Genomic DNA, 21628 nt, shown 5'->3' with positions numbered 1-21628 from the left:
CTGTCTTCTACTGCTTTGAATTAGATATCATGTAGTTATGATAGCAGTTAGCACTGTAAAAAGGTCATTTGATATTTTACAGCAATGCAGTATCAAAATCCAATGAGAATCATCAGCTAAATCACATTTGTTCATTTGTGTTTAAGAGAGGGGTAAATCCATTATTATTATACATAAAGGTATTGTTTGGCCAATTGAGCTGTGTTAAGCTTGCATTACATTTCAACGATAAACTGATTCACAAAAAGGCAGCTAACTGCACTATGGCTGCACAGCTGTCTGGGTTGAAATGTTAAGGCCTCTTACACTTCTGGCCACGCCCCATTAAGTGATGTCATAACGGGTATTTTCCAGTTGAAATCTGAGGCCAAACACCTGATGTGACATTGATAAGCTGGAGATGCTGGATCCTGAAACTTTAAATCGGCTATAATCAATATTTTTACAACACTATCATCAAATGACAACGTGAAAAGGTGTCACAGTGATGAAGCTACAGAGAATTATGACCTGAATCTGCTGCTCCCTTCGGCTTTATTGAGCTTTATAGTTCCAGCTCATTGTTTAGCTGTCAGGCAGCAACTTTACTGTTTTGGTTCACTTTCATTGCGTCGTTTTCGGCCCCAGCAGGCGGCTGTTTTTAGCGAAAAAGCTCTAAAAACCCACTGTATACTACCTGCTCAGCGCCAAACATTAGACAGACACAGGTAATAAGGTGGTGAGCAAAGTGCAGCGTTTAGCAACTAAAGAGCCACATATTTCCCTCAGGAGTTGATGGAGAAAACCAACCTAAAAGAGAGTAAATATTGGTTTTAAAGTCGCCAGTGTCTAGAAACATCACTCCAAATGAATGGTAATGTTGCTCTGTAACTGCTAAACTTGTTTGCTATATCAACTTGTTTCTGCTGCCCCCAAGTGGCTAGGAAATCATATTGCAGGTTTAAAGAGCAATTTTCTATCCTTTTTGATTTAATGAGGACTTTTGGGGTAAAAATGACCGTTTTTTCTGATATGTTTTAATTTTGTTGAAACAAAAATCCTAGGCTAGTATCTTAAGTAAGACTAAAAGCTTGTGAAAAGTTGGTTTGTAGAATACGTTTTTTCCACCTTAAACATAAATACAAAATATTATTTTTATAATTGTAATATGTAGCTACGAGTCTATACTCCACACAGTAAATTACATAAATCATCAAATTAGTGTTCAGCAAAGTTGTTGGTTAAAGGCAAGTTAGAGCGTGACATCACATCTGGGATGGGAGGGGCCAGCATGTGCACCGGTGTTTCTGGATGCAGATCCGCAGCCAGCCAACATCGACACACACATTTTAAACGGCAACTAGGGACAAACAAAACGGCAACAAGCTGAAAAGTAGCACTTCAGAGTGAGCTAGCATATTTAGAGAGCCTGCCATCAAGTTGAAACCCCCGGAGGTGAGCGAAGGCAGAGCGGAGAAACAGACCGGAAAGGAAGGTAGAAGCTATCCGGATTGCTGCGGGCCGTTGGCGAGAGACATCCCCGGGCAGTGACGCCTCCAGCAGCATCAGGACCACCAGGATGGAGGGGGAGAATTACGGTTTGTCTTCATCCCGCTCTTACATAGACTGTTTAGCATTTAGCGGACGCTTTGAGCCGAACCCCTAACTGCACCATGAGTGCATGCTTTTCTTTTTAGCATTGGTGTGTACGGTGCTCGCGCTCTGCTGTGCCAAGTGTACAGAAATGACAGACAGTCTACTAAACATAGATGTCCTTACTGCTGCCAGTCTGACTGATTGGTGGAACTGTTATATTGACAGCATGACTCTAGACTGTAGGCCTACTGCGCACATGTATATTTTGTAAAGTCATAAAGGGACTCATTTAACATGTTTTTAATAAAAATTTTAATTTGATTGAAATGCAAACAGGACTGGACATACCCTGTTGTGTTTTTATAAGCCATCTTCAAAACAGGTGGCCTCTGTAGTATTCACAGCCAAAGGGATAAGAAATTATCTCTATGATGATTACACTGCAGCTATGACAGCATGGTGGACACTGTAGAAATCCACATATATACACAGCAGAATTAATGCAGTGAAAAATATTCTTATGGGAATTAACAAAATACAGAGTGATTTATTCATACCATGCTGACATCTAGTCTGAGGCCCTTTAGATGACACAGTTTCACAAAGTGCCTTCTTATAAACTGTCCTCAAATTCAATCTCCTGACATCATGTATAGGGTGACCCCCCTGATGATGTCAGGCCACGATAAGCCAGCTGATGGCTCAGCTTAGGCTATGATAGAGGCTTCATCTCAATTATTTAGCAGTTTAGTTTTTCCATGAGCTTAATGCATCTCAAAATAGAACCACCAGCAATGGCCTCATTGCAAGATTTCAACTGATGCTCTGCTAAAAGAAGGGAGGGCTGGTACCCCACATCGCTTTCTTTGAGCAAGTTATTATCTTATCTAATTACAAAATACGCATTTGAGCTTATTATTTTGCACTCTCATACACATTTTCTTGTGTCTTGACTTTTGCCAAAAGCTGTACATTGTGCAATTTTTACAAATGTTTCTGACATATTAGAAACAAGGTACGCAGGGTCCAGTAGTGAACTTCTGGCAGTCTGGACAGCCCATACAGCATGTTTGCTCTGGGCTCCCAAGAAGCATTTTATTTATCTACAGTCATCTTCCCTTGTCAGTAGCTGAAGAATCAGTTGACGATTATGTAATTATGTGCTAAAGTGTGAGGCATAAGAGAAGGGACGCGCTGAAGCTCCCAGCACTTTCAAATAACACTCTCACTGTCCCTGGCACCTCCTTAGTCAAATCAGCGGCTGTGGATCTGAATGAGTAAGTATAAGTCATATCATCTCTTCTGTCCCTGAGCACTGTGACTGATCAGCATAATTGAAGTCTGAGAAGGAGAGAGAATAGAAGAAAACCATCCGCTGTCAAGAGTTGACTCTCAGACATCATTTTATTTTAGTACAGCTCTATTTTTTCCCTCTATTTTAGTATTAATGTAGACCAGACTTATGCACCAAAAACTGTTGCATACAATAATCTGTATATTTTTTAGCCATGCAGTGACATATGTCACGTCACCTAAAAATTTATGACAGGATTACCATACTGTGTTTTTGCACTCTGTTCTTTTGATGTTACTAGGTGCTGGTGATCTAAACCAGCTATCTTGGGATTAATTGGGTGCTGCTCTGTTTCAATACTCACCTCAAAGGCTTTGAGCTGCAGGTTGTCAAAATGTCTTTGTTTTATTCTTTGTTTTATCTTTTGTTTTTTTTTAATTGTGCTCTTTTGCCATCTACCTGCACCTGTCAGTGCAGCTCAGCTTCCTTTTGTATAATGAAATTTGTGCACACAAAGGAAACCGTGTGCTGGTTTATAGGCGTGGTGCACTATAATGGCAGGTACGTGTGGTTGCTGTGCTTATATGTGTCTTCTTCTCCATAGATGAGTGACTGACGGAGATATAGTTGCTTCTACTGGCCTGTAATATGTTGTTTATCTACTGTATACTGTCACTCTATAGGTGAGATAAGACAGGTTTACTCCAGCGCTAAGCTCCTCCAATGTTCAAAGCACACTCAGAGAAAACCTGTCAAAGCAGCAGCAGCAAAATCTCAGTGGACTTATGCAGACATATCTTATTCCTTATAAAACCAAAAAATAAAAAGGAGAGGCAGGACGTCACCTCAAAGTCGATGCAAATCTGTTACTTAACCATGCAAGAGTCTAAAAATAAACTTAATAATTGTCTTGAATTAAGTTGATTGGTGAAACCAGATGAAAAAAACATTATCCCTTTGTTTTCCATCATTAAATTTACACCAGTCACAAAGAGATGTAGATAAAGAGAAGCACACAAAGGCAGTATATTAAAACTTAGACACAGTTGAAATGAAAAGTGGGCTACAAGGCGCTGCAACTTATGATCAGGAAGATGTTATTTAGTGCATTCATTCTATATTTAGCCTGTTAAGCTTTATTCTGGTGAGTATTCAGTTGAGATCTACCAGTAGAGGTGCTTGCTCTGCTCCCACCCAGCCAGTTGTTAGTCACTGGAGGTGATGCTAACATCAGGCTGCTATGTAAGAGTTCCACCAACACAGATTAGTGAGCTCTCTGTAGTTTTTATATCCTACTGGGGAAACTCTTTCATCACACAGAAGATTTGTCTGCTTATTTGACTGCTTGAAGACAAACGTATGACTGATTTTCAGCAGAATCTGCTAGTTGACTGTCTACTGAGGCAGCTAAAAGGTTTCTGCTTGTAATATTTGTACATGAGTACATTTCATAGATGAATTAAAGCTGAATCTGCTGTGTGGTAAACTTCATTTGGGGTGTGACTAAAGCTTTTCTGGCCTGTTTAGTGAAGAATAAAGGTGTTGTTCCATGCTATGTCCACCTGGTGGCATGTATGCATAACGGCTCAAGTAAAGTGTTCTTTTGGGTCCTGTTTAAGGCCAGGACTACATACGCAGCACTGTGCAGAGGAAAACACATCTCAGCAGCCTCGGTTTCTGCTAAATGAAGATGCTTCATGATGCACATGCACATTTAATCACTTACATGACCACACCAAATGTATTTGTAATGTCAAAATATATTGATTGCTATTTTTCAATTAATACCTTGCACAAAAATCATTAGCGTGTATCTTTAAATATTACATATTAATGTTTAAATCCAAACTGAACAATTAATTTAACACTGTTTTTTGAAATCCTGCATTGTTTACATCCATGTTTACTTGCTAGCAGTCTTCTTCCCTGTTTTTGCTGGTGCATTGCTGCATATCTTGGTGCATTACCACCACCTGTAGATCGGTGGAATAATGTCAAACCAGGACCAGGTACTAGGCTGACAAGTGCACTCCACACACCTACTATCTATCTATCTATTTATCTATCTATCTATCTATCTATCTATCTATCTATCTATCTATCTATCTATCTAATCTATCTAATCTATCTAATCTATCTAATCTATCTATCTATCTATCTATCTATTTTATCTTATCTATCATACACCCAACTGTTTACTTGTTTACTCTATGCAGTTGCTCAGCAAGTTGCTGACAACACACTCTTTTTCAGAGAGATAACGTGGAGCCGAGCGGAGGGGAGGAATATGCATACTAAAAAAGAGAATAGAAACATTTGTGCTGACTTCACTGTGTGCCGTGTTGCTGTTCCTCCTGTGACAGGGCTGCTCCTCTGGGTGATGTGCAGCTGCAGCATTTTTAAAGTCAGGATTGACTTTGTAGTTCATGCAGGGGTCACTCTGAGCACTCTGAGCACTCTGGCAATGAACTGGGCAATGATTGTTAGATCAGAGGTGATGTCGTAGCCACAACGCTTGCCACCTGCCCTTGATGGCAGTGTGATTGACGGAGAGGGCAGTGCAAAATTTTAATGACTGACACCGAATGAGCGAGGCTGTTGTTAAGGAGTGAAAAACACTTTGTGTGATTGACAGGCAGGCTAATTCAGAGTGGCAGGCGGAGTAGTATCATTTCAAGAGTGGAGGTAAACATTTCCGCTTTGCTCCAGAAGAGGAAGTGAAAATCCAAAATGAAATCAATTGTCGTTGATTATGAGCACATCTGTGGCAATTGAGTGTGTGTGTGTGTGTGTGTGTGTGTGTGTGTGTGTGTGTAAGAGCCCCATGTGTGTTATGTGGCTCCCAGACCCCAAAATGTAATTGTGTCATAGTGAATAACCTCAATAGGGGTAAAAATAATCAAAACAAAAACAAAACAAATGGCTCACAGTGTTTTGCCCAGGAGCAAATCATTTCTTTTACCCCGTTGCCAAGCAACAATGAAGTCTTGATTTTATGTACAAGGCTTTTGATGCCAAAAATTATCAGTGACTAGAAGCCAGAAGCAACAGTAGGTAGAGATGGAAGTTAAACACCACAAAAAAACTAAGCAACGTGCTGCTGATAGTTCGCCATGATTCCAGTGTACAGTACAACTTTCTCCCTAATTGCTTCTTTAGTTGATTTTCCCTGTGATTTAGTTTTGTTTCTACATTTTTATCAGGCAAACTTGGTTGCTGCAAAAGTAACAGAAAACAAGAGATCTGGCCTGAAGGTAATATATGCTTTAAAACCAACCTGGCATTTGTGTGTGCAATGTGTTAGGTCTAAGAATATCTGCTTGGATTAGCAGAGAGAGAGAGAGAGAGAGAGAGAGAGAGAGAGAGAGAGAGAGAGAGAGAGAGAGAGAGAGAGAGAGAGAGAGAGAGAGAGAGAGAGAGAGAGAGAGAGAGAGAGAGAGAGAGAGAGAGAGAGAGAGAGAGGAACAGGGAGAAAGCAGAAGTGATTTCAGCGTCCTGGCAAGTTGCACATTCCAATCGAGGGGGAAGAGAAAGTAGGCGAGTGTGAGAGATTGGCTGGGGAGCGGAGGATTCATCCCACTGGGGGATTAGGTGAAGCAGAGTGACAGAGCAGGTCCTTACAGTTGGAGTCTTTCCATGGACTGAATGGCCGGGAGCTCAGAGTGACTCTCAGCAGCTACAGCGGGGAGCCTGGCCCTCTGCAACTTCCCTTTTCCGCTATCTCAATCTGAATCGTGAGCAAGGAGCAACCCTGGACATTCACACAGCTGCTAACGGACACCTTCACACACAGATATACATTCAGTACACACTGACGCTATGGGGACAGTGAGTGAACTTTGCGTGTCCAGTCTTCAGACGTTCTTGTGTCCAGCTGTGAAGCCGACACAACAAGCTCCAGGTAAAGTCACATCTGTGGGCCTTATAATGCGTACTGTGTTGTCACGAGTTTTCGAAGCATGTAAGATACCCTGTTGTTGACAGTGTGTGTGTGTGTGTGTGTGTGTGTACTCATACCTGCATGTGTGACCACTGGCACAAACACATGGCTCCACCAGAGACGATAACAGTTGGACAGAAATAGAGGGAGCTTCTTTTGGCTAAGGAGGCTTTTTCTCATTTAGCACAACTTAAGCCTCTGTGTGGACAGAGCGAGCTGATGTTATTACTTACTGAGCAGATCTAATCTCCAGCAGGTCTTGCACACATCCACCACCAAACTAATTTGAACTGGCTCATGATGACTTCACATCCTTATTCGCACACAAATCGCAACACTGAAACCTCAGGTGAAAACATACTCATCTTTGTCTAAAGGCACATGTGTCTGCTCCTACCCTACTTGGCTGTGTATGAGAGTGTCTCTTCTTGTCCCTGTTACTAGTCGGTGTGTCCTTCGATAACAGGGACGGCAGTGTTGTGGTTACTGGAGATCACCTCCTAAACCTGGATAAACAAATCACGGTGCTTCCCAGTTTAATTACAGATGGAGGAACAGGCAGAAGTGGAGCTGGCTAAGACGTTGGGCTCCTTAGGAGTTTTTTTTTTATACTCACCATCTGTCACCATGTTCTCAGATTTGTCCTTTCACACTGTAGTAATAACAGGATCTGAATTGTGATGGAGCTTGTGTGTGTGCAGTCTGTTGTTAAGTGTTGCAACTGCAATACGCTACACTGCAGGGCGGTGTGCAGGTTGGGAGTGTTTAAAACACTGTTGACATGACTAAAGTGGCTTAGCCGGGTTGTGGTGAATCAGCTGACTGAGTACGTAGCAAGGGGAAGCGGTGCTGTCTCAGTGATTTCAAAACACCTGAATCAGCACAACGCACCTATGTGAAAAGAGGGGACTTTATTAATTTGGGATATTCAAGGGGAAGTAATCTGGATTGTTCCTGGTATCAAGAATGTGGTGACAGCAAAGTTTCACAGTTTGTCAAGCAAGCAAAAATGACTTTGACATATTGGGTATTAAAGAAAATGTTCTCATTAGATAGGACACTGGTTTGTCATCTGAATATTCAGCCTCCAGTCCAATTTGTGGGCTGAAAGGAACATGTTCTCAAAGGCTTAAAGAAGCTATATGTAAGAATTGGCCACCTATCAAAATTCATACTCCAAACAAATTGGGGGCAGCATATCACCAGAAAGTTGGGGTGTACATCCCTATCGTAAGAAACAAGGAAATATACAGTCCCTCCCATAGGTCTTTCTTTCAACAGCTAACCTAGCAAACATAACACTGTCAGTAACGTTATACAGTTAGCTACCTTTTATAAGCTATAGCTATAGCAAACATTGCAAGTTCAACATCAAACTTCATCCTTTTACTTGTCAAGAGCTGTCTCCAGCGGTAGAAAGCAACGCCAATGTTAACTCTTGTTTTGCTTCTATTTCTATCACTCCTGATAGAAATGTGGATAATTTTAGTTAAGTTTAGTTTTAAATGTTTTAAACTAAAATTCTTACATATAGCACCTTTAATTTCAGCTGTCACACACCAACAAGTGTCCATTTTTGTGCTTAAACTGTAAAAAAAAACGTTCATGTTGTGATGGCAGCCATTCCATTTCAGACTCCTTGTGGTGGGAAGAGATAGGGGCAGTGTTCTGTATGTGTTGGTGTTTCTGTTTTTAATCGTGAATCATGCAAGTGATTCATGTGTGACTCATCTAATAGTTTTCCAGCGAGTTCCCATTGTATCAGCAGTGCTATTAAATTACTCCTAAAATATAGCTAAATGCTGTTTGACATTAGCTAATGCAGATGTGAGTGAGTGTTTTAAAAAAGAAAGTAGCTTGGCTCCTTCAGTGGTTGACCTCATGTAGCGACGTCTTACTTCCCACAGTCTTCATGTATCAATCTTCTCAGTCACTCTCCCTTTGCATAGAAATTAATTAAGCACATTTACAGTGTTATGTCAGTGCCCTTTGCAACTGTTAACGTTACTGTGAGTCTAACATTCACAGTCACTGTGAGTGTGACTCAACATGCCCAGTTAATCTTCACAGGGCACAGCCTGGGACTGATAGCGGGCAGAGTATCGCTTAAAGCAGCCGTGATAGTGATTTAGCTGATTAATATCAGCACAGTTACAAGGGTCGTCTGCGCTGTGAGGCAGGTGTGCCCAGGCTTTGCCTTGGTTTTCTGACATGGAAATTACTCGTGTGGGCTCCAGGGGAAGCTGAGGACAGAGTGATCTATTTGGGAGTACAAACAAACCCGTCAGCAGCAGCGAGTGTTCGAGAATATTTGCCAAATCAGCTTGCTGTAAAGGAGGGTGTGGATGTTCTGTTTGGGGTCCTGGAGATCCTGGGCCTCTTTGACAGCTCAAAAAACAGACATAATATTGTTTTATCAGGTTGATACTAAATTACTTGTCCTAATTTTATGAACATTGGTTATAAACATGATTTTGAAGTGGTAACTTGTTTCAGAAGTCTATAAAAAAATCACACATTACCTCTGTTTGGGGCCTCAGACACCCCAGCTGTAGAACATGGTTAAATAGAAGGGATTTTCACATGCTCTTTATCTGTGATTCATGTTGAAAGTGCTTTTTATGCAGCAATACTGCAAGTACAAAGTTAACTTGGATTTCTGTTACTGGAGTTTTATAGTATTTTGTTCACAAGCGGTCTAACAGGGAGTTTGACCTCTCTGGGGTCTAATTGGCCCCAAACATAAGTAACATCACTATGTAATATTACATACTGTGCATTTCGTTGTCTGTGAATGACTTTTTGGCAAATAAAGAATATATATTTGTCCATGTGAAGCCCATACATTTTAATGTATGTCTTCTGCCATTACTTGCTATGCGTGTAGGTGCACAGGTTTGCAGTGAGCTGAACACACTTACAATAAAGGTTGAAGACAGCGGATTGCCTTTGAGTTTTTTACTGAAAGCAATTGTGAAACTGTGACAACAGTATTGGAGAAAAAAAAAATCACAAGTATGTTTTTTCTTCTTCTTCACATCTTGTGATCCCTCAGATTTCCCTTGCAACCCTTTCAGGGGTAGCTACTGGATTATGGGATGGAAACGTCTCATTTTGTATGATGAAAAAGTAATGCACAGAATCCTCTGCACACTGATTCTAAGGCCCTAATAAATCAGTAAGCTCCTGTGCACACTTACATGAAAGAAGACCATAATATTAATAACTTATAAGACAGATTTCACGTGTACTTTGCTTCTTCACCAGATTTAGGTGAGACAGAACTGTATTCCACTTGTAATACACAGTTTGACATGTTCTGGATGCTGAATGAGACAGACTCTGCCAGTGAGCTGCTTGAAAGAGGAGTGTGTGGGAATCCAAACCGAGGCAGATGAAATCCACACAGCTCTGTAAGCCAAATAAGATCTTTCTGGTGCCATGCGAGAATTTGTTTTTCTCTGAGTTCTTGGTTTTTATCTTGATAAAATGGCATGAAATGAACGGGCACGGTAGCACGGTTGCTGGTGAACTGGAAAATGGTGTTTTCGGTTGTGTTTTCGGCTATCTCGGACATTTATAACACACTGTAAGTCCTATTGTTGCACTTGTAAATGTGTAGACATGCTGGCCTCCAACTCATCAAGCTTTCATGCCTGCAGACACAATCCATCTATGAACAGCAGGGGTTTTTATTTTGTCATTCCATTGACTTATGCATAATTCATTACAGATGAACAAATGCTTTGTCAGCCTGTAGTCTGCCAAGGCAGTGATAGTTGGGGTGACCATGTCAAATGCAGAAATGTATGCAGTGCAGAAAGCTGTGAGTCTAGCCTGAGGAAGAGTGACTTTTAAACAGGCAGGCTCTCAGCTGTCCTACTTCATCAGGAGCTCTCTGCATTTCACACCCTCTTCCTAAAACTGATTTGTGAAGTCACAGCTTCTAACAGCAGTATATGTATATTTGTATAGGTGTAGGTGACTTCTGTAGGCTGCTGCAAAGGAAAAGATTAGAAAGTAAAGAAAACTGTCTTGCTGTTCAGGATACGTGGAGAGCATGTTATATAATCAAATCGAGCCTTATGTTTGTAACTGCAAAGTGATCAGCTGCCCACAGAGTATTTTTTTCTCTCACAACCACTTAAGAAAAGTGACACCAGAGCTAGACATATTCTTGTATTTATTGTATGACTCATGCCAGTAATTAATTGCTCAGGTGTGCTCTCCCTCTCACCCGTAAAATTATAGGATGGATTGATCCAAAGGTCTCATTACCTCTGACTGCACCTGTAAAAGGAACGTTTTCAGAATCAGCCTGTGCAGTGAGTCATGCATGGAGCAACAAAACTCCAGCCGCAGCTTATGCCAAAGAATGTCTGCCATGCATTTTCTCATTTTTCATACACGGTGTTTACTTGTATCTAGCGGGTGTGTGGAAACTAACCTCCTATTTGTAAATAAGCCTCTTGTCTGGGAAGGCATTTTGTTTATGAGTCAGTGAGGCAGAGAAAAAACAGGCATGTCATCGTGTGAAGTGACCCAACATCCTGCAGATAACTGAACCACTGAATGTTAAGAAATATGAGGCATTTGTGTGGGAAATTATGTGATAACAAGGTCATTTAATTTTTAGTTATGTGTGTGTCCGGATATCATTTATGGAACTCCATTATAGTCAATTTCCCTACAATTTCCCTGCCTTTTTTCTCTCTGCAGGTAGAACTGTAATTACTGCAGATGATCAGCAGGGGTCACTCTTAGCATCTCTTCTCATAGGATGGTTAAACATTGTTTTCTCACATAATACAATTTTCTATCTAATTCAGGCTATTTTAAACCTCAGATTTAAACACAGCTGGAACCAGTCTCTCCGGCCAAGCCTCCCATTAAAGGGTCATTCCACTGATTTTACACATCAAGATCAGTTTGCTTGTATTAGAATTTCTTCTCTGCCTATCCGGTGTTCTGAGTTTGAAAGACATGGGCCTTTACCAAACATGGGGGATCTAACAGAGGGACACTATCAAGTTGCATTTTGGGAAGTGTGGGATCCAGTGTTTTGGAGCTTGGCTCATACTAAGGACTAAAATTCAGTAATCCAAGGGCTTCACAATATGACCAAGGCTTGTGAGAGGTTAAAATGTTCCCGGGTGTTAGTGAGATACTTTCAGCTTATGCAGATTTAGCTGCTTAAAGAGAGTTCCCATGCTGCTGGAATGTTGTCAAAAGAAGCTCTGTCTTGATTGTATAATAATAGCACAGATAAAGGAAAAATAACAGTATCACCTGCCAGTATTATCCAATCCAGACTAATATCCCTGCCAAGAATACTTTTATAAAGTTTATATTGTTAATTTTATGTTCAAACGGTGTCAGAAAGGTGTTGATGCATATTCTTGTAACCTTTGATGCTATAGTTTATGGTGTTGTTACATTGTATTACCTTAAATTGTCAGGTTTTCCTGTTATTTTCATACTGAAGCACCCTGAAAATGGAAAAACATGAACTAAAACCTCATGAATCTAAATAACAGAGATGTGTAAATAAAGCATAAGAAAACATATTGCCCTTTTGAGGAATTTCTCCAACTCATTGATAATAATCAGCTGCATCTTTGAACATGTGAGAACAAACCCCTCTTTACATTTCATAATCTAGTATGATTTGACGTTTGCATGAACACTCCTTTGAACATTTATTTGAGGATCAATTCAACGTGTCTTAGTGTAGATCAGGAAGTTGCAGATAACAGTTTGTTGATATCAACTGATGATCTTTACATTGAATAGTCAAACGACTGTCTGGTTTCACTTGTTCTTTAGCACAGATTTACTGCAGTGCCCGGGGGAACAGATGAACTCTTAACAATGAACTGAAACTTTGTGTGAACAGGGTTCACGTCACACAGGCTACATTGTCCGTTATTGAGTTTGGGCAACAGAGCTGAGGCATTCATGGGCCACATCTTGAAGACGAGCCCCTCAAATGAAGTGACCATGCAGACTATAGGGCCTTTCAAGGGTGGGTTTATGTCATGATGAGTTTACTCTCAGAGCCAATGTGGTCTTCAGAAAATAGGTGAATCCCAGTATTTGGTCTTGATTCCTGCGTTAGTGGTTACTCAACACAATTAAAATGCAGCAAGACATCCAGCATTTTGCACATTTTCTCTCCTAGTGCATCAGATAGGATTGGAGAGGTTGAACGAAAAACAGAGAGGAGGTGTTTTCTCCTGGCCTCTTTCATTGGATGTGAGTGCAGCATTCCTCTTGGCCCTCCTGTGCTCATCAACAGGCAGGGACAGGCTCTGCCCTTTTCTATCTGACAGCAGCACAGTCGAGCAGGTGCTATACAAACACTGGGCTGATTTATTCACTTTTAACAAGGGGATGGAAAGCTGGGTAGCTCTGCTATCTGCCCTTACACTTTTTCCTAAAATGTGCAGCCAAGAAATGTCTCCCTACTAGAAAAAAAGAGACCTCCATCAGATGCACCTTTGATCACAGGCAGCATAAAATATGAATATACTGTGTGTTGATGGGCCAGGATGAAACATGAAAGTGATAAATCAAAAAAGACTTTCTGAGCAGACGCTGATATCTGGAAAGTTGCATCAGACATAAAATATGTAGCTCAGTCTCACCAGGATTTGGTAGAGCCAGCTTCACCATTAAAGACACATCCGTGTGTATGTGGTTGTAGTTGTTGTTGGATTGAACTCACACTTTTAGTTGTGTAACAATGACTAGCTGGACCACTGAAACATTCCTCATGATAAAAAGAGCTGCAGTATTTCCATTCTAGGTTTTAGGAGGATAGTTTTCAAATTTCCATATGTAATTTCAAATGTAAATATATAGAAAATAGTACAAAATACCATAGAGTGTTTAAATTAATTAAATTAATAGTTTTAATGAGTTTCTCTACTGATATGAGACTTATATGCGGTGATTTACTTCGTTTGAATAGTTAACAGTTGTTTGAAAGTGTTCGTAAGTTGTATCATCTCTGCCACAGACAGGTGTTGTTGCTATTTTCTAAAAACGGAATGGTTTCCGAGGTAAAAGTCTGACTGCAAAAACACGTCTGCTCTCGGCGGATGTGGTGAATCAAACGCAGCAACAAGCGCAAGATCAGCAGCAGTAAACTGCTATGTCTGTGTGTGTCAATCACTCTCTCCCAGCCCCCATTCAATCCTGTCCCAACAAGAGTTTAGTGTGTGTGTGTGTGTGTGTGTGAAAGAGAGGAAGAGAGAGCGCACAGCGCCCAAGGCAACAGGGTGGAAACCTATAGACTGTAAACGCAGGCGCAGACGTCATCTGACCCATTTGCTGCACCTTCAGCCTGAGCAACGTCAATGTAGCAGAAATAAGAGACCGTCACCGGATATGGAGCAGCCCTTCCTTAAAAATAACAGACTAAAATTATAATCATATAGGCTAATAATAAATTATACGCTACTTGTAGTAAACTAATATGTTTAATTTTTTATCTTTATTTCCAATTTGCCGAGGAGGCGAATGTTGCTGCAGTGTATTTTCTATAATCTTAGTCGAAATGTAACACAATGAACGAGGAATTCAGGGCTACTTAAGTATTTTATTTTAATTCTTATTATTCTTAATATTTAATGGATATTATTTAAAATTCATACAAAGTAAAGTTGTTGAACTTATAACACTCACACTAATGCAACTCCATGACAAAGTCCATTATTCAATTCACTGTGCAGGTGGCATTCTCCATGAATGTGTGGAGAATGGCACAATTCAATTCAATGCTACACTGACATTTATAATCTGCAAGGGTTTTAATTTAATCATATGGTCACATGTCCTGTTTTCAGGGAAGACCATGGGACACATTTGGTCCTCTTTTTATAGCCCCAGTCAAAAATTTGCAAAACAAAATAAGGCAATATTCAATAGTAATTGAAATTAATTAGATTAGAGCACCGAAATCCGTTTATGTGCCTGTTACACCCTTGCAACGCATTCGTTCATGAGCGTTTTATTATGAAAATCATGACCGGAAGCTAATTAGTTTTCTTCTGCTTGTGTTGACGGAGGCTCGCGCGCACGAAAGGTTGCTTGGTTAAAGTCCTCTGTCTCTTCAAACCACTCCCTTGAGCTGCAACTCGACAGAGCCACCCTTCATTTACCACACAGGCTATTCCCAAGTGTGTTTGTTAACTCGTTAGAGAAAGTAAAAAAGGTCAATATATTTATAGATATTAGTATCTAGCCGAAGATTTGACGCTCGGAAACCACTTGAAACTTTTTGAACTCGGACCTGCCGGGCGCAGACACAGCATGGTGTTAAAATCGGAAGACGGCGTAGGTGAGTGAAACAGTCAAGGAAAGACATTTTTTCTTCGTCTAAATATGGTTTAAATGTCTTCACAGGAATGTGTTTATGAGAAGTTTACTTGGCAGTCTAAAGCTACGAGGTGTTTCTGAATTAATTTTTTTTAAACTTAAATCTCGGGAACCCAAATGTGTGTAATGTTATCGTCTGGCCTTGTTTACAGCGTTTAGTCTGCCGTTTGTACCATCTCTGTTGTATTTACTGAATCAACTTTGTGCACATTTTATCATATACCCCTGTCGTTTTATAAAAAGACTAAACTTTAAATGCATTCTTTGAAAAGCATATGAAAAAAATACAACGTAAGAATATAATATATATTGCCATTTATAGTGTCGATTCCAAAAAAACTCACACTGCTGATAAAGACTTTCAAAAATGGCCCCTATAGGTTAGCTATGCCATTTTAAGTTTGTATTATTAATTGTTCTTTTTCTATTTCAGTGTTATTAACACATTCCCACAGTTTAATATTGAAGAAACATCTATTTGTGGATTTAAATTTTAGCACTGTGGGTGTTATTTCTTTACCACATGTATACATACTTTAATAACACATTTATGCTTGGCCTCCTGATGCAGAACACAATTTAGTAGCTTTTGCATTAGAGAGAACATCCTCAGTGTCATTTTTGGGTGAATGCTGAGCTATCAGCAGCAACAGGTGTGAGAGCAGACAGTTACTCCTTCAGTGTCAGCATGGAAGCAACACACTATTATTCATGCTACATTTTAGTTTTCTTTTTGTCCTGCCTCTGGATATGTTATCTTAGTTAAAATTATCTACATAAAAGCCCATTCTATTAGCTGTAATATTGTTTTAAATTGTTTGAAGGATAGGAGTGATCTTTAGTCTTTTTACATGTGATTATTTTTTTGTGTATTATATAGAAATAAATCAGTGTGCAGCCTTTGAAGTCAGACAGAAAGTATTTGTTGCTGAGCATGACGCTTTCATCTCTTTGGCTTGGTTAGCCTGGCAGCATTAATTCGCACCTTTGACTTGAGTCACTAAATCGTGTTAGAGAAGAATGAACGTCTAACTGACTGATCCTGTTATATGCTGCTGCTCCTTTGTTCTGCTGATGAAGAGGAAGAACTTACACAATCTTTGCCTTGGTGGCCCCGGCTCAGCCTGGCTGGCACACAGCTGCATTGTTTTTACAGAGATGAGAGAGGGGAACAGTCGATTCTCTTCAACTCCATTTGTCTCTGCCACTTAGAGGTGGGTGGTCTGAGAAGTTAAAGTAGTTGTCACTAATGGTTCCCTAATGAACAGCGCTGAAAGCTCTAATGGGCCCTCCAGAACAACGTGCCCTGCCTGGCACTAATGCCCAGTGGTTTGATAATCGTCATCCTCTCCCCATAATCACATTTTAGCCTTATTTCAGCATCGGTTACAGCCCTCCTTTCCACTCAGCGCAGTGTTCATTCTGCAGAGTTACTGCTATAATGCAAGTGGACAAATGTGTATTTACTATACAGTGTGTGTGTGTGTGTCATGTGGGGGGGTGGATGGTGGTGGTGGTGGTGGTGTGTGTGTGTGGGTGGGTGTGGGTGGTTGGGGGTGTTGTAAGTGTTTGGTAGCTCAGCAACACTCAGTAGGCTGCATTGCTGACATTTTTAGGGCGGTATCACCAGTCAATGAATGGTAGAAAAACAATAGTATACAGTATTTTTTTTGATGAATCAAATAACCACTTAGACTTCAGCATTTCAAAATAATTACCCATGAAAGTTTTGTCTTAAGAAAGTCTTAATTTCATTAGCAGCCAAAACATATAACAATATAAAAGAGAGGAAAACTAAATTTGTAAAAGTGTAATCAGAAAAGTTTTTTAGTTGTTAGTTAGTTAAACATCTAAAAAGTTAGTTGATTGTTATAATTCAATACATTCAATTTTATTTATATAGCACAAATTATTATAGATAGATAGATTATTATTATATAGAACCAAGTTATCTCATTGCACTTTTCATATAGAGGAGGTCTAGACTGTACTCTTTATAATATTATTTACAGAGACCCAACAATTCCCACCATGAGCAAGCACTTTTGACGACAGTGGCAAGGGAAAACTTCCTTTTAAGAGGCAGAAACCTCGGGCAGAACCAGACCAGACACTGCCGCGTTGAGAGAGAGAGAATACAGTAGCACAATGCAAATGGTAGTGGTAATATTAATAACAACAACAACAATAATAGTAATGATAGGAATAATAATGACAATAATAGTAATACTATTTGTAATTGTAGTGTGGTTATCGAGCAGGAACATGGCAGCAGTAGGAGGCCCGCATTCATAGATCCAGAAATACCTGCTGAAAGAGACAGAAAAAGAGAGGAGAGAGACAAGAAAGCACAAAACTACGGGAGAGAGAAGATGTCAAGTTAGTAATGGGATAAGAATGCACGCAGATGGAGAGGGAGAGGAGGAGCTTAGTGCATCATGCATCATGCATCATGGGAAGTCTCCCGGCAGTCTAGGCCTATAGCTACAGCATAACTAAGGGATGGTTCTGAACTCACCTAAGCCAGCCCTAACTAGTAAGTTTTATCAAAGAGAAAAGTCTTAAGCCTACTCTTAAATGTGGAGATGGTGTCTGCCTCCTGAACCCAAACTGGGACCTGATTCCACAGGAGAGGAGCTTGATAGCCGAAGGCTCTGGCTCCCATTGTACTTTTGGAGACTCTAGGAACCACAAGTAACCCTGCATCCTGAGAGCGCAGTGTTCTTTAATCAAATCAACTAGTTGATTAATTATTCTTATCAAGATCTATGCCACAAAGAAGTATACAAATGTTTGTCTTTCTCAAATTATAAAGCCAGATGATTGTTATTTATTAGCTTACATGAAACAAAATAAAATTTCTTAGCCACAATCATGCAGCTCTATCCAAGTCTGAACTTTAGCCAAAACAATTCATTGATTAGTCAATTGACAGCAAATTGAATTTATAATTCAGTTGATAATCGAGTAGTCATTTAAGGCATTTATGAAGGAAAAATTCCAAATATTTGCTGGTTCAAGCCTCTCAGATATGATAATTTACTGTACTTCTCTCTTTTACATGATTGTGAGTTTGATATCTGGCAGCTTCTGACATTAAAGACTAAACAGTTAGTCGATTAATCAAAAAATGATTGACAGATTAAACGTTGATGAACATAATAGTTAGTTGCAGCCCTAGTCTAAACTTACTGCTGTCTCTCACGATGCTGCCTGTCAGGATAACCGGAGGATTACTGTTAACACAGTTGACAGTTATGGCTGATTTTCATGGGAGCTGTATTTGCTCTCATAAGCTTGTCATCATGCAGGCCTGTGAGAAGCCATATTCTCTATGTTCCACAAATAGATCAACCGGTCCTAAACTTTAAAGTGTGTGAGGGAATGCTGCAGATAAGAGTGTGGCAAGAAATTGCCAACCACTCAGCACCTAGGCTTCATTTGGGTAATAATTTACTTCTCTGTCTCTCAGTCAGGAACATCTTGTGTTTTTAACTTCCACTTCTGCCTTTTTCTTTCTGTCTTGCATGGGTTAGCCTGCAGTTCATTTTTCTCTCTTCTCTCTTAGCACTGATTTGAGTGACTTTCAGGTTTGTCTGCAGCAGGTACGTCTGGAGTCATTTTCTTCATACAGGACAAAACTCTCTGATTAGTCCTTTTGATAAGGCCCAGAAATTCAAAATGGCGCCTAGCGGGAACTCCATAGTGAAAGCATTATGAAGGAGTGTGCTGATTTGCCTACAGGTGCAGGTCAGGGTTTGGTTATGGTCTGGTTGTGCTTGCATAGTCTGCTCAGCATTATGTGTGTGTAATTTTTTTGAGCTGCAGGAAAGTGATCTAAAACTGAAAGCATCAGTCATGCTTTGCTCCTGACATGGAAAAGCAGATTGTTAAGAGTTGCTTATCAGATCTATTACTATTTGTATGTTGTGTGTGTTGTCTCTTTTTGAAAACACAAAGACTGCATTGAGAAAGATCTGGCACCATAGAACCTTTGTCAAAGAGGTAAACAGTGCATGCTGAGTTGTATAGCTGCTTTGTTGGAGTCATTTTGCGACCCCTTGTGCACTATTTAAATCACAGTTGAACATGCATGCCATCATGTTGTGACAGAGTTGAAGGATTAAAGTTATGAAGTAGGAAGAATGGCTATTTTATTGCCTTTCCCACAGGATGGGTGGGTTACTCACAGCTTTCACTCCTCCCCTGAACTATGAGAACGGCTCATAAACAGGAAGCTGAGAGTTTGACAATATGCTTGACAGAAAGTGACATCCCACAGTTTGTGTGGGGGCTAAAATTTCTACACTGCTTTGCTACAGAAAAAAGAAAAGAAAAAAACACAGACAAAAATAAAGACGCTAAGAGAAAAAAGATTTGTGGCTCTTCCAGCTTTCCCATCATGCGTTTTCTGGATGTGTGTGTGTGTGTGTGTGTGTGTGTGTGTGTGTGTTTTACTGGGGTGGCGAGAGAGGATGTTGATACTAGTACATCCCGATAAGAATCAAGGCCAACAGCATCAGAGGACAAAGGCATGCATTGTGGGTAGAAATAGCACTTCCGCTTTTGAGGGAAAACATTGAGAAGCCTCCACATTGTCCTATCAAAACAATTAATGTTGATAAATGCCAATAAAACAGAATGGAGATTATTTAAGAAAGCTGATCTTTTGTGTTCATAATGATGCGTTGTATGTGTGTGTCTGCGTGCAGCTGCAGGATGTTTATGCTGTGGAGTCGTCCATATGTTTGCTTTACACCGAAGCTGTGTGTACGGTGGCAGGCCTAGCTATACGTTCTCCAGATCCAGTTCCCACCCAGTCACATCCTCTGGTCCCAGCATTTCTTCACAGCAGCTTTAACACAGCTAGCAGACTGACTGTGAACTGTTTCGGGGATGTTAATATGCTGAAATTTTACCTACACTTCAACTAATCGATTTCTCGATTGGGTGGGGGGGGTCTGCACGTTATCTCTAGATTAACTACATCGGCCACAGTGAGTGAGTGCACTCTACCTGCTAGCCTATGTCACACACATCAGCGAGGATCACAGAGAACGGTCTTCCGTATAACAACAAAGCTAAAGCTAGCGCTGCAGTATAAAGTTCCACAAAAGCAACATGAAAAAAACAGCACACAACCTATTACTCTTGTTATTTAGTTGGCTTCATTTCTCAGAAAAACTTGAGGGAACCCAGAGACAAAGAGCCTGATCTTTATCTGCAGGTTTAAAAAAAAAAAGAAAAAAGAAAAAGATAACGATCGTTAATAACGATTAGGGCTGCAGCTATCGATTATTTTAGTAATCGAGTATTCCACCGATTATTCCATAGATTAATCGAGTAATCAGATAAGAAATACTTTTGCTTTATTAAAGAGCAATAGTAAATATGCAAAAGAGAAAATAAGACGGGTCTCTTAAAATGAACAACTTTACTTCCAATAATAAACTTAAAATAGAACTTTCCTTCTAATAAAAATCTACATTTTTATTGCTTAAATTGAATATGATATTATCAAAACTAAACCCATTTTAGTGCATTTAAATGCCATATTACATTATGGGTTTTAAAGAAAAAAAACTTCTGAAATGCAAAAACAAACACCTTTTGCTTTAAAAAAGGTATATATACTTAAGTTTCATAACTAGTCTCAGCCTAACTACAGCATAGGCATAACGTTAGCCTTTACTGTCTTCTTTGTGGCATTTGTAGGAGGCAAAAACTGGTGGACAGGAACTGTGACTATCATAATAATAACATGAATGAAGCTCAGGCTTTCACAAATTGACCGCAGCATTTTATTTTCTGTGGTTAATATCTTGAACAAAACATAGCTAACTTAGGGACATCATAACTAGCCACTATATTGATTTATGTAACTAGCCATTACATATAGCAACAATTAACGTAGGCCAAATTCTTTACTAGCCTTCATATACCTTGTGTTGGGTCAACTCTGGACTGGATGCGCAGACTGTAAAGTTATGCTTTCTGCTGAGATCCTGAAGCATAGACGTTGTGCTGTTATGGTAGGCTAGTTCAGTTTTACAACAGACACACTGTACAGAGTTTATGTGGATACTTTCTGTCGCTTTCTCTAGCATGTCTTTTCTCTGCACCCCTCGCTATTTTCTCTCTTCCTCCTTTTTGTAATCCGCGCTGTCAAATGACACCAAAGACTTTCTGAACTGTCTCTGATCACACACGACGTAAGCGCATTGTGCAACAGTAATAATCATCCATGCGAAACACAGTGCGCGCTATGTAATTATATAGATTAAACGAAGCTTCGATGCAAATAATTTGAATCGGTGCTTTTTAGTAAGCGAGTTACTCGAGGAATCATTTCAGTCCTAATAACGATACTGAAAGTGATAGATAGCATGACTAAGTGAACATGTTTTTGCTGTCTAATTGCATTACACTCTTTTGAG

The 21628-nt window shown here is 39.9% G+C and overlaps 1 protein-coding gene across 4 annotated transcripts in view; it reads left to right on the top strand.

The window, feature by feature from the left end:
- The first annotated feature begins 1300 nt into the window (after positions 1–1300).
- cyth1a (cytohesin 1a) overlaps positions 1301–21628 on the top strand; it is a 42032-nt gene continuing 21704 nt past the window's right edge. Inside the window, exon 1 of one of the 4 annotated variants that reach the window (XM_044181265.1) lies at positions 1301–1577. In XM_044181265.1, coding sequence (XP_044037200.1) covers positions 1559–1577 — 19 coding nt within the window. In that variant the 5' untranslated portion in view covers positions 1301–1558. Of the gene's footprint in view, positions 1578–6347; positions 6771–14887; positions 15154–21628 lie in introns of those variants that run through there. The other 3 variants (XM_044181266.1, XM_044181262.1, XM_044181263.1) reach the window with 3 other exon arrangements.

Source organism: Siniperca chuatsi, linkage group LG21 (genome assembly GCF_020085105.1).
Source record: "Siniperca chuatsi isolate FFG_IHB_CAS linkage group LG21, ASM2008510v1, whole genome shotgun sequence".
Classification (NCBI taxonomy): Eukaryota; Metazoa; Chordata; class Actinopteri; order Centrarchiformes; family Sinipercidae; genus Siniperca; species Siniperca chuatsi.
This window is presented reverse-complemented; position numbering and strand designations above follow the sequence as displayed.